The following is a 13,450-nucleotide window of genomic DNA, read 5'->3' as shown; positions in this document are numbered from 1 at the left end:
AAGCGTTCACTTGTGAAAAATTTATTCTTACCAAAATAAACTTTAAGAAACCCTAAACTGTTAAGAATGTATAGAGAAGAGCAAATCCATGTTTAAAGGTAGCATTTGGCTGTGCTTCACTGGCTTCCTGTTCAAATCCCACGGGCTCGCTCCTTCCGCGGGGGCGGACCTGCCAGGGAAGGCCTCCCGCTGCCCTTCTGCAGGGGATGGGGCACTGGGACGTCAGGTGCGGTCAGCCCCCAGCACAGCAAGGCGACAAATGCAGGGGGGGCTGTGGCCACTGTTCAAATCCTTTCAAAACAGTTTCCCAGGTAAAATCCCACCCAGTAGGAAATGACCCCGGGGCTGGGCGGTGGCTGGTGATGCACACCTCCTCTGCTTTCTGGCTCACGACTTTCCTAGAGCAAGGTCCGCAGGTACCCAGCCCTACTTACATCCAGGTGGAAACCCACCACTATCCAGGCGCACCGTGCTTCCATTCACCCAGTCTGAGCGGCCCGCGGCTGCTGCCCAGATGCTTCTCCGAAAGCCACCGCACGGCAGTAACTGCAGCACTGCGCCCACCCCCAGGCCGGTCCAGCAAGAGCAACCATGACTTCTCAGCGAAACACAGAGGTCTGCGTGCATCTTGGCTCTGGCACGTTCTGCTAAGAGCGGCCAATCTGCAAACTCCTTCCAGGTGGACAGGGTGCGGAGTCCAACCTGCTTAGGGGCCAATGGGGTGCTGAAGACAGGGACCAACACGAGAGCTTTCCTCAATGCTGCTGTACTGCAGGCCCCGACACCTAAGTTACCTGAGACACAACGCAACTGGGCGTCCTGGGTGCTGCCCCCACTCCCACTGCTCTGCCTGGAGCCTCTTCTGGCCCGGGGGGCCGTGCCACCGCGCTGGGGCCACACCAGGGACAGCAGTCAGCACCAGCCGGGGGTGGGGGCAATCGGGGTGCCCACGGGGGCGAGTCCTGCTCTACCTGGCTAGAGCAAGGGGCCCTGTGTGACCTCTGAGAAGCTCAAGGTTCTCTGGTAACAGGCCCTCCGCTGAGCACCGCCTGTGTACCCCGGGCCTCAGCGAGCAGCCGGCTCCTCAGAGCAGGACCAGGAGCATCACCGGCATGAAAGACGCCCTGTCTCCCTCACTACTGGGTCTGAGGCGATCAGACCCAAGGACACTGCTGCAGTGGCTTGGTGCCGAGCTGCACTTCCGATTCAGGACTAAAGCAGCCCCCGCGTACAGCTGGACACTTTACTTTCAGTGCGTAAGGGAGGAGGGGAGCGGGCTGCAGGGAGGGTGCACGGGGCCGAGGGTGCACCCCTCTTCAGTGCACTCCGCAGCAGTGAGGCCTCCCGCAGCCTCCCGCAAGATGCGGATGTTCGCTTCTGCACCACACAACACTGACACCAGGGCCACACAGCCACTGGATACTGGGACCGCGACCAGGACAACTAAGAAGCTGAATTTTAAGCTGCACTACATTTCAATTAGAGTGTAAATCACCACACGTAGGTAACAGCTGCTGCCTGGACAGCAAGACTGCAGGAGAACCCAGCTTCATAGGGTCCCCCACTTGCAGCTGAGCGCCTGGACACAGTGGGGCTGAACTTCAGCTATCTTGCAAGAAAGTTGCTTCTGTTTCCTCAGTCTGAGAGAGATGCACTGCTCCCCGCGCACTGCAACTTCACAGGGTGACAAGACCAGGCCGCGGTGCTTTTCCCTCTAAGCCCACGTCTCCCTGCAAGGGTCGGGGTCAAGAGACCCCCTGGGATGGGCCGCAGTGAACTGGGGCTGAAATTTCTTTTACATCACAGTGTTCTATAATCTATGGCCACTTTCCTCTTCTGCACTTCTCCACTTTTTCTCTTTGTTCTAAGAGACTGCTACAACTGGAAAAAACCTTGAGAAAATCTCTTTAATATGATACGCTTGCATCAAACCGAACCACATGAATAGACAGCGGGGAGTGTGGGCGAACACAGGTGTGCGTGTGTGCCTGGCGTGTGCGTGTGCAGAGGTGGGGGCAGCATTTCCATTCAATGGCTGTATGGCGGGAGCTGAAGAACATGTACGAGAGCTGCAGGACCCAGGGCTGTGAGATAAGCGGCTTCGAGAGGGCTCGCCTCCACCAGCCCAGCATCTGCTCCTCAGGAATGACAGTGCTTCCAATAAAGCCAGAGGCTCCAAGCCTCTTCATGGGCAGCCGTTTCCCGCCACTTCACTCACGACAGGGGAGACTGCCTCTGCCGGGCCACCTCTTCTGCCGTGTGACTTTCAGGTCATCCACTCCCCGCAGAGCGTCCACAGAGCAGACACATCATTGGTGCCATGATGCAGCTCACGTGGCGGGAACATTCACTTCAGCCAGATCCACTTGTCGCCCACGTCGGCGTTGTACCCAGGGGCGAACCTGCGTCCTGGCAGCTGCAGGGAAAGGCAGCACCCATGATTAGAGACGGCACATGTGCCACTGCCACCAGAGGCGTGGCTATCCCTTCGGTGCTCGGCGGCCTGGTGAGCACCTGCTCTGTGCGGGTCCTCAGCCTGGACACAGGGATGGCGGGGGACAGCCACAGGGCAACACAGCCGCCTGCACCTGATGGCAGGGGCGTGGCAGGAGGGGCCGGGGAGGTGGGGACCTGTGCAGGCACGCCGCACCCTCACACTTCGACTGTCATGACTGAAAAGTGAACTCAGGAACTCAGGAAACGCCAATAGCACTCAAATTCATTTGAATGTAAGTCACTACATGCAGGTAACAGCTGCTGCCGAACCCCGGGAGGAGCTGCCAGAGCGAGGCCGTGAGGACCAGCTCCCCGGCCCTCTCCCTGCCAGCCCCGGCCCTGCCAGGCTCTGCGCAGGGATGCAGACCCCAGGGGCAGGCCAGGCACCACGCAGAGTGTGGGGCCGGGTGGTGAGAGGAGGCTCTCCACACGCGCAGCCCTGTCAGCAGGCGCCCGCTCCGGGCCCACTGGGCTACCACAGCTACCAGCAACGAAGGGGGAGCAAGGGTGGGGCCCAGGCCCCACACAGTGAGCTACATCCCAGACCTTTTGTGTTTTTTTTAAATTTCCAGACAGGTTCTCAATACATCACTAAATCACCTAGGCTGGGCTTGAACTTGTGATCCTCCTACCTCCGCCTCCTGAGTGCTGGTCTAACAGACTGCAGCAGCATGCCAGCTCAGCCCTGGATCTTTTATCAAGTTCTAGCAAGCAGGAACAGAAACTGAGTCCATTCATACTTCCAATCAATATGAATACACAGTACACCTGTGCCCGATAGACACACGCACATGTACGCACACATACACACACCCCCAAGGATTCCCAACCCTGCCCTCTGTAAGAATAAGCGCTAAAACCATGTTTTAAGGATGCAACCTCCTCCTTCAACGCAGAAGGCGGCAGCAGTGGGCACAGCCGCAGGTGGCCTTGCAAGACTGCACAGGGCCAGCAGCGCAGACGACACGCAGGCCCCACCTACGCCATGTGAATGCCAGCAGCGCCCAGGCGATCCTCAGGCCAATGACCTCAGAGACAATGGTAGCCTAAGCTCTACGGCCTCACCGGCCCGTGTCCACCTTGCCTCTCCTGGGAAGACTCGCCACCCAGCCACAGTCTGGGAAAGCTGTAGCCCAGCCTGGAAGCGCAGGAGCCCCGCTGGGCTGGGCTGGGCTGGGAGTGGCAGGCAGTGTGGGCTGGTTCTGGCTTTGGGCCAGGTTATGGCGTGAATGACGGTTTTATCTGAGTGCCATGCCTACCCTGGGACACGAAAAGGGAAAAGCCCAGCTTCCCGGGAGTCGACAATCTTGGGCTGAGACCGGGAAGCGGGCAGCGGCACACCTGGGACTGAGCAGGGAACGGAGTGCAAGCAGGCGTCAGACGTGGGCACTTGGGTTGGGAAGGGCCCTGGGGTGCCGCCTGCATCCTGACAAAGGTGCTGGCACAGCAGTGTGCCCTGTGCCATGGGGGGGGGGGTGATGGACACCCGCCATGGCCCCAGGGGACAGGCAGGAGTGGTCCTTCCAGAAGGGTGGCTTGGGTCTGGCGTACAGAGGACTAAGAGGCAGCTGAGACCAACGGAGGTGGAATGTCAGAACTGAGAGGAGCACATAGCAACTGCAGAGAAGATGCCGTGGAGACGCCTCTGAGACTGGGATGAACAGGTCTGGATAGAGGGCTGGCGGGGAGCACAGGCCCAGGTGGGGACAGGGAGGCACCTCTCAGCCTGGGATGAACACGTCTGGATAGAGGGCTGAGGGGGAGCACAGGCCCAGGTGGGGACAGAGAGGGGCTGTGGTCATGGCAAGCGACACCTGGGGCCTCAGGCCAGATGGTGGCCGGGAAGTGCCCACCAGAGCAGGGCAGGAGAGACCATGCCAGCAGGGAAAGCAGCCAGTAATTAAGGGGGTGTCCAGCAGGCAAGGCTGCCTTTTCACAGCATGCTGCACTTGAGCCAGGCAAAGGTGTGTGGACATGAGGGCATCCCGGATAGGTTAAAGACCCTGAGGTGAGAACTGGGCCCAGAGCCATCCACAGGGTCCTGAGAGAGGGTCACATCACAGCAGGGAGGGGAGGTGACCGTGGGTGGGACAGCCAGGCTGACTGGGGCTGGGCTGGGGGTGCAGGTGCCTCTAGAAGCTGGGGAGGAAAGGAACTGGGCTCCCCGGGCCTCTGGAGGCAGCACAGGTCACTTGGTGTTGGCAGTCACCGACGCTGTGACAGGACACTCGCCCAGGACGGGTGGTGTGCAGGGGCAGGAGGCACACAGGACTGAGCCTTAGGCAGGCCCCAGCCCCGAACGGCCAGGAAAGCAGTGCTGTTCAAGCACCCTGCATGGAAGGGGTCCTCGCAGAAGTTGGCTCCTTTTTCCTAGATGGACCAAGCTGCAGAACAGCGCTCACAGCTCAAAGATCACCAGAAAGGTTTTGCATTTTACCAACGACAGCCAGGGGGCACCTGCCTGGAAATGCAAGGGGTCAGCATGCCCAGCGTTTTCAATGAAAGCTCTTGTTAAATGACATGCCCAGCCCGGGAGTGGCCACACAGCTGACACAGCAGGCCCTTCAGAGAACAGGCAGGACACAGCAGCGTGGCTGCTTTCACCTTTGCAAATGGAATTTTAAACCAGAGCAAATAAAAGCTGACGGACTATCAGACCTGCCGAGCCCTGCCAGTGCCTACTGACCGCCTCACAAACCCTGGCTTCGGGCTTTGGGGGTGGTGTTTAACTGGACTCTCCAGGGGGCACTGAGGTCCTGGGGTCTCTTTTCAGTGTTGTGTGAGCCAAGAGACCCACAGAGGGTTTTCATTCAGAGAATCTCACATGGAGAATGAAAACCAGCTTATTTTGCATTATTGCTTCACACCAGCATCTGCTGATTGAAAGTAAGCCTTCAAACCTCCAAACACAGTCCACTCTCATCACAGGAGACACCTGAGACAGCTGGGAGAAGACGGCACGGGAGCCCTCACCTCACGAGCGGAGCCACCAGAGTGCCACGCGTTCGGCACGCACACGGCGCCTCTCTTGCAGTGTGTGCGGTCAGCACCCCATGCAGCCCACACATGCTGACCAGGAGTCCAGCGATCTGCTAGGAGGGGCGGGCTGAGAAGCCTGCGGGCAGCGCTGAGCCGGGCACTGAGCTGCCCACTGGCCAGCCCGTCAGGCTGGAACCTGGGCTGGCCCAGCATCCTATTCCCACGAGCCTGGTCAGGGGCAGAGCTGCACCCAGGACGGCGGCTCCACCACGGCTGGGGGCTTGCCCACTGTCCAGCCTGCTTGGGCTTCTGGACCAGCGTCGTCTTCTCCAGGTAAACATATCGAGCTGCACTGTGCTGCCCAGCACACCCATTTGTGCACTGGAGGCCTGCAAGAGCATCTCTGCTGCCCAGCGGTCTAACTGTACGCAGATCCGCACATCGGAGGCCACGTCTGATTAAAGCCAACATCCAGAACAGGGAAAACAGTGGCATTCCTGGCCTCCAATTCAGGGGATGAATGCACACAGTGTGGGGCTCCCCGGCTTCCTTCCCTCCACCAGACTCCCCATACACCATGCTGACTAGGAAGCAGGCGGGCAGAGGAGTGTGAGCCAGGCAGCCTCGGAAGGGACAAGGAAGGAGCGTGTCCCCACCCTGACACCTCTGTGCAGCCTTCTGAAACTGCAGCATGTTTTTCTTCACGACAAAGACCGAGCACCTCACTGCAGTCGTGCAGCTCTAGTCCGTTCAGGGGGCCAGAATCAGCACCATCTTCTGGCCGCTCCGGCTCTCCCGCCCAAGTGTCTTGTGGCCCCTCCCAGCCTGTAAGGGGACCTGTGCTATGAACCCATAGTTATTAGTGTCCCTGCTATAGACTCTGACACCCTGAGGATTTATCTGCTCAGATAAACTTCCAAAAAAGGAACTGCTTGCTTAAGGAAAAACAACCCACAAATGGAGCAGCAGGTGCTGACGCAGCCACCACAGCAGGCTGAGCTCAATCGTGTGCAAGCTCTGGTTCGAATCACCACACTGCGTTCAGCTCAGTGCTGACTACACCCAGGCCTTCAGCTCCTCCTCAGGGTCTAACCCAGCTCTCGCTGGCTGCAGTTTAGACCTTGCTGCTACGCTACCTCTGAATAAGGTGTTGCTGGCAGCATCCTGCCGTTGGCTCACACGACAGCAGAGTCAAACCCTAATGCCAGAGGCATTCTCAGAAAAACATCACTGACCAGTGGCCACAGGCAAGCACAGGGCAGGAAGCTGGCATGGATCTGCTCGCCCCGGGATTATTTAGTGAGTGCCCATGAGTGCCAGGTCCTGTCTGGGCAGTGGGGCAACCCGGGGACAGGATGGCTCATGAAACACCAGCCAGGAGCTTCCAATGCGGTGTAGACAAGGTGATGCCACTGAGCTCAGCACTCAAGCCACACGCAGGAGCTGATGTTAGCAAAGGCGTCCATCTCTCCACACCACAAGTCAGGCTATATCCGTGTCACGAGGGCCAAGGCGGCACATTGAGCTCACACCACACGACTCAGACATGCATCACATCTGTGTCACCCAGCCAGCTGCATGGCCGAATCAGAGAAAAGCATCTGTGTCCTGTACCTTCTCCTGGAGGAGACTGAACGCCTCCTACACCAGAAGCTCGGAGCCCTCACTGCTCTGAGACATGAATGAAAGCAGCCCTACCTTCCCTAGCTCCAGGATACACAGGGAAGACACACAGGTTGGAATGTGGGCAGAGCTCAGAGCAGAAGGAGCGGGAAGGGTGAGAAATCCCACCTCACCAGCAGAGAGGATGACAGAGGACAGCGAGGAGGAAGCAGAGGGCAGCAGCACACAAACAGCACGACACACAGGCTGGATGGGCAGCTGCAGCCCACCACAGCCCTGGTCTTCAGAACCCAGGCCTGAAAAATGCCTCCCCTACCCACACGCTAGGCCTGCTTGCCCTGAACTCCAGTGCCCCAGCCCTCAGTGGGCAGACTGAGCCTGGAGCTCACATCTGACACTGGGCAGGCCAAGGTGGCTAGCATCCAGGGAACAGTGGAGCAGGAGGGAGAGGGGGACCGCTGTGCAGCAGGGCAAAGCTGCACCATGGCTGGAGGGCTGCACAAGCTCACCTAAGGCTGTGCAGCCCCAGACGGGTCTGCTGGCCTCACACCAAGTGTGCACACTCAAGAGCCCTGAGGCCACACACCAGCACTGGACACACTATCCCTAAAGACAGGCAACTCTGGACTCATCAAAAGCTGAAACCCAAGTCCCCATGGGCTTAACACTGGCATGCAAGTAGCCTCACTGCCTGCCAGGAAAATCCTAATGCTTGTCACAGAAATAGAACAAGATCTCCCACTCAAAACCATAAAATTTACAAAGCACTGCAACCAACAAAACATTTCCAAACATGTGAAACAGAAAAATGCAACCACAACCAGGGGAAAATCGGGCTGACTCAGGAAAGACGAAGGTGTGAACTAGGGAGCAAGGACGTTAAAACAGCTGTTACAAAAGTGCTCAATGCACTCAAAGAACCAAATCAAAGACGATAGTAATAAGCAGAGAACTGGAGAACATATAGAGAACCAAGCAAAATGCCTGGAGTTAACTAGGATTCCTGAAATTCAGCTCCACGGCTGAACGGGGTGTGGCGGCCACACACATGCTGCTCAGGGAGCCTACTGTGGGGCACAGGACTGGCCTGCAATGCTGGCCCTGGGGACGCACTGCCGGCCCACACCAGGGCCACACCCCCCATGACAGCCACTGTCACTGACTGGACAAGGAAGGGGCCCTGCCCACACACACCCCACCTGCTCAGCCAGTGTCCTGCACTGGCTCTGCCCATCTCTGTCACAGAAGGCATTGAGCACTGAGGCTCCTCCCCTGACCTTTCCCGGGTATGTCCCCTCAAGAGAAGCTCTTCAGTGTCTCATCCTTTGGGCTCTATTTCTTGGAAGACACAAACTAATAACAGCGTGGAAAATATCAGTGACTGCAGATAGCACTAGAAAAAGCATTCAAAATAAGGCACCCAAAGAAAAAGGCCAAAAGCAAACAGCCTCAGAGAGCAGTGAAAAACATCAATCGAATGCACGCATATATGAAGGGAAGACAGAAAAAAAATCTGAATAATGACTAAACATTTTCCAAGCGCTCTGAAAGCTATAACCTTCAGTTCATGACACTCAGAAATCCCACGCAAGGTAGACAGCCACATGGAAGCATAATCATAATTAAATCAGGTAACACTGATGGCAAAGAAGTCCAGAAAAAATCTATAAAGCAGCCAGAGACAAAGCGGCTCCACAGGTACAAGGACCAATGATAAGAACAGCTGCAGACTGCTCACAAGAGAGGCATGCCAAGGGCAGCGAGACCTCGTGTGGGAGGGAAAGTGCTGGCCCAGAGTCCACTACCAAGTCAGGATGCCTACCAGAGTAAAGCAGTACTTGTATTTTGTTCAGACAAACATGAGCTCATAGAAGTCACTGAATGGAAAAAAAACAAGTTATATGCACAAGTACAAATTCTTTATGATGAATGTGATCATTATATATATCTAAAATGTACCAATAAAGTCTGATTAAAAAATAAAAAATATGACACATATGGAATCATAAAGAAAAAAGAAATCACTGTTCCAGACCTATGCTAGAAGAACAATCATTAGAGAAATCACTCAGCCAGAAGGAGAGTGATGCTCGGCGAAACCTGGCTCCCAAGGAGGGAAGTGCATCAGGGGTGTAGCTACAAGGAGGGTGTAGCTCTGCGGCAGAGCACTGGCCTCGCTTGTGCAAGGCTATGGCACCACCACCACTACCCAGAGAAGGAAGGAAACACGCAGCTAGTCAATCCATACAACGCAACAGGATGGTAAAGGTAAAAAGAGTCAGCCCCAAAGCACCCAGTGAGCCCTGCTGCCACCCAGGCGGCTGGGGAGCCATGCCCACCTGAGGAAGGCCCTTCCGCGGCAGCTGCCAACACCAGACCTCCAGGAGCTCGGGCTTTCGAGGATGGCCTCCACTCTCCATGGCCCACCTGCTACTCTGTGCAGGCTAGGCTTGCCTTATTTGACAATGGCAAAAACACCACTGCTATTTTGTGGAAAATAACAAGTGGAAAGGAACATACTTAACTTAGTTCAAGCAGCTTGATGGCAGATATATCCACAAGAAAGGCCACTGAAGAGAAAGGCAAGCAAAACTCCTGCCTGGAATTTCCCCATGATGGGTCCACAGATCCTCAGGGTCTCCAGCTGACCCTGGCACGCCTTCCTCCACCGGACGCCCTGCCACCTGCTCTTATGAGACCTCTCCTGAGCCAGTTCTGCCTCCACATTCTGCCACTGAGTCCTGCCATGCACTGGGAAGTGTGTCTTGATGCCAACAGGAGGTCATCCAGGACTCTCTCCTCTGGCCTCATCTACAGCGATGCCCAGTGTGGTCCCTGTGCTCCCATTCACGTGGATGGGCTGCCTGCCATGATCTCCCAGGGTCCCGGCAGCATGAGTGATCTCTCTCTCTATTCAGAAAGGAGGAGCTAAGCAACGTGACTGGAGCTGGATCTTTCTACTATCAAGCCCAAATTTTCTACTATACCATATAAGTAACAATTGAATCATAACTCTCAGCGTGCTAACTTCCCTCAGTGGTATGCTACCTGTATTGGTTTTACTGCCTTCCCTCCTGTGCACCTGTCCATCAGCAGAGCATCGTGCTGCTTAGGTTTTCCGATGTGAGCTTTCTGAGCTGGGCTGGGTGGTCCATGACCCACTCTGACCTGAGGAAGCTGCCTCTGCTCAGCCTTCCAGCCTCTTTATGTGCATCTCAGTGTACTGTGCTCGGGGAACATTCATATCCTAGCATTGCTGCGCAGTGGGGTGTCCGTGATACTCATGGTTTTTACTTGAAAATTTTCCGGGAGAACACGTATCACAGGGTCACATACACATTCCAGGACCAAATCTTTGTTGTATTACCGTGAGTAGGTGAATGTAAAGGAAAAAAGAAAAATTGAAGGGAGTCCAGCTTCAGCCGATTGGGTCTACTTCACTGCACTGGGGACAGGAAATGGGTTATGTCAGGTGGAACCGACTTGCTCTCTCAGGTGCTCTGAGAATCTTCAAGCTACTAAACAGTTATGGGGTAATTTGGGGATTCCAATTTCCAACTCCTATTTTCCATTATTGCATATAAATGCTAATGAACTCTGCTAAAAACTTTTCATTAATTTTAAGGAATATTGTAGAAATTATTAAAGTCTCTTCTTTGATATACCATTTCCCCAAATTTCCAGTATTATGCAGCATAAATCAAACAAAATTGAAGTTAATTTTCAATAAAACCTTTTCATTTTATCAAAGTCAATTTTAAAAGCCATCTTTCTGAAAATAAATACCTTCTATTTAATACATAAACACTATCTGATTTACAAAACTACCCATGCTTAGCTGTGACACGCGCTATGATGGATAGTACATTTTACAGTTCTGTCTTCATTCCCCTTAGCTTCAAAGAGAAGAAATGCTCCTAGTCTAAGCACTGTTTAAATACTTGAAAACAGTATGCTTTCTTAAAATTACACAGCAAAAGTAATTCCTGAGCAAAATAGCAGCACTTCTGGATCTGCAGGCTGCTGCACTCCTTCAGTACTTTGTATCCTCGGACAATAACCAGCAATTGTGTACAATCGATGCACCTGGAAAAAATTCGCCTTTTCTGCTAATCTTCCATGCACAGGAGTACAAACATCGGGGACATATAGACTGGTGCCAGCATCAATGAATTCCCAGGGCACACAAGAGGCACATATGTAGACAAACTGTACCTCCTTCCCTAACTAGCTTGGTGGACACTGAAGGTAGTACATGTCTACTTTCAGTTCAAAGACAACTTGTATCTTAACATAATTGCACATGGAGTTCTAAGTGAGGTCTCAACAACAGGAGGAAATGCAGTCAAGTCTGGTATGTGTTCTTCAGTTTAGATAAGCTGAGCGAGCAGTTTTTCCATTCACCGCAAGTTTTTCTTTATTAAAGAGAACTTCATAAAGGCAAGATAATAGAGCTAACATATTAAAGTTATTAAAAGCATTTATGGTACAGCAGAACTTGATACTGAAGAAAACAGAGATAGTACAGAAATAAAAGTAGGACAGAGAGCAAAGATTCTGTCATCCTGGCAACAGTAAGGACAGTGACTTCCTGCATAGTGTACAGCCAGTGTTCGTGTCAGCTGTCACTGTCCCCACGGCGGCAGCAGAGCAGTACCCTCACTGCCCCTGTCTCTATGCAGATCCCGCTCACCCACATCCTCCCATCCCTGGTCCAACAGACCTGGCCAAGCCTCTCTGCAATCCCCTAAAATCTGTAGCACATGAGACGGAGATAGGGGTGCTACCCATGTGGCTCCTATGGGTTCCTGGGCCACAAGCTGGCCACTCCCCATGTTTGGGTGTGATCCTCCTTCCACACTTCCCTCTGAAGTGAGCTCCCTGACCCCAGACCGCACATGCCAGGGTGATCCCACTGATGGACCCCCAACCTGAACAGCCGGGAGAACACAATGACCGAGCCCTGCCCCGACGTGGCTGGGGTAACCCACTGAGGCCCTGGCTACACTACTGTTCCTCGGGAGTGGGGCAACATGGTGCTGTGCTCCCAAACAGCAACCTCAGCAGCACTGTCTTTGTAAGGGCAGAATTTAATTACGTTTTATGAAAAGCGATTGTGTAGGAGTCTGAAAAGAAAGGCCTGCTACTTTACTAAAAAGAAGCTAAACGGCTCATGAACAATCAGGTTACGGCGAGGCACTGGAATCAGTGTGGGGGCGCTGCTGCCAGGAGAAGCGGTGTCTGTCACTGGTTTTGATGCTTTTTAAAAACCCAGGACACATGTTTCTGGTCTAGACTGTAAGAAATGCACTCTCCCCCAGTGTGAAAGCTGGAGTAGGCCTCCTCCCTGTGCACACTGCTCTGCACAGCTGGACCCCACTCCTACGGGTGCTCTGCAGCACAACCCCTGGGGTTCCTTCAGGTCACCAGCAGACAGAACAGATACGGCCACTGAGATACCCATGAGAGGCATGTCTGCGCCCCCAAAGTAAAGCCCTTATGCGAGTCAGCTGTTACAAGGGGCCACCTCTCCTCTCGGAACTCGTATACTCCAGGCCGCCCCACTGCCTCTCTCCATCCTCCACTTCTCTTCCCCATGCATTTACTACCTGGGTGAGGAAAGAGAACGGCCGGGCTGTGGGGGCCACCCCCAACCCTCCCACCCGTCACCTTTCCCTTGAACGGATGCTGGACCCTGCATCATATAGTTCACTTAGTTCCAAAAGCCTAGAGAACCCGCATGGCGGTGCATGCCTGTAACCCTAGCACTCTGGGAGGCTATGGCAGGAGGATCCTACATTAAAGCCCAGCCTGAGCTACTTGGCACCTTATGGAGAACCTGTCTCGAAGTAAACAAATAAAAAGGGCTACAGACATAGCTCGGTGATAAGGCCTTGGGTTCAATGACCAGTACCAAAGGGGGGCGGGTAATAAAAGCCTAAGAGGGAAGCCCCAGCCTGGCCGTGCCAAGGAAAGGCACATGGCTTTGGTAAAGGTTCCCCAGGGCAGAGAGGTCACGGCCCAGGTCTCTGCATCCCTCACGGAGACCCTGCCCTCTGCCTTGGCTCATGGTCACACCCGAACAGACACAGTGGGCCCGTCAGCACATTACCCAGACTGACCCCCACGCTCTCACAGAGGCACAGCAGTCTTCCCCGCAGCCCGAGCCCCACCCGACCAACCTCAAGTGCTCCCCTCATCCTTGCCCTCACCACTGCAGGCGCAGCCCTCTCTGCCAGCAGCCTTGCCAGCTGGCGCATCCATCCACCATCCACTCCCGTTGGGACGCCAGCTCCCACAAAGCAGGGCCTCCACTCACCTCGTGCTTAACCACAAGTGGCTGCTGAGCAAC

General features: G+C 54.6%; 1 protein-coding gene across 1 annotated transcript in view; it reads right to left on the bottom strand.

The window, feature by feature from the left end:
* Positions 1-1,888: 1,888 nt before the first annotated feature.
* Positions 1,889-13,450, bottom strand: part of Ndufa10 (NADH dehydrogenase (ubiquinone) 1 alpha subcomplex, 10, 42kDa) — a 40,308-nt gene continuing 28,746 nt past the window's right edge. The window contains exon 10 of the mRNA XM_005411173.2: positions 1,889-2,416. Coding sequence (XP_005411230.1) covers positions 2,348-2,416 — 69 coding nt within the window. The 3' untranslated portion in view covers positions 1,889-2,347. The remainder of the gene's footprint in view (positions 2,417-13,450) is intronic.

Source organism: Chinchilla lanigera, unplaced genomic scaffold, assembly GCF_000276665.1.
Source record: "Chinchilla lanigera isolate Chin_1 unplaced genomic scaffold, ChiLan1.0 scaffold00141, whole genome shotgun sequence".
Lineage (NCBI taxonomy): Eukaryota > Metazoa > Chordata > Mammalia > Rodentia > Chinchillidae > Chinchilla > Chinchilla lanigera.
Note: the sequence above shows the minus strand (reverse complement) of the source record. Positions and strands in the feature narration are given on the sequence as shown.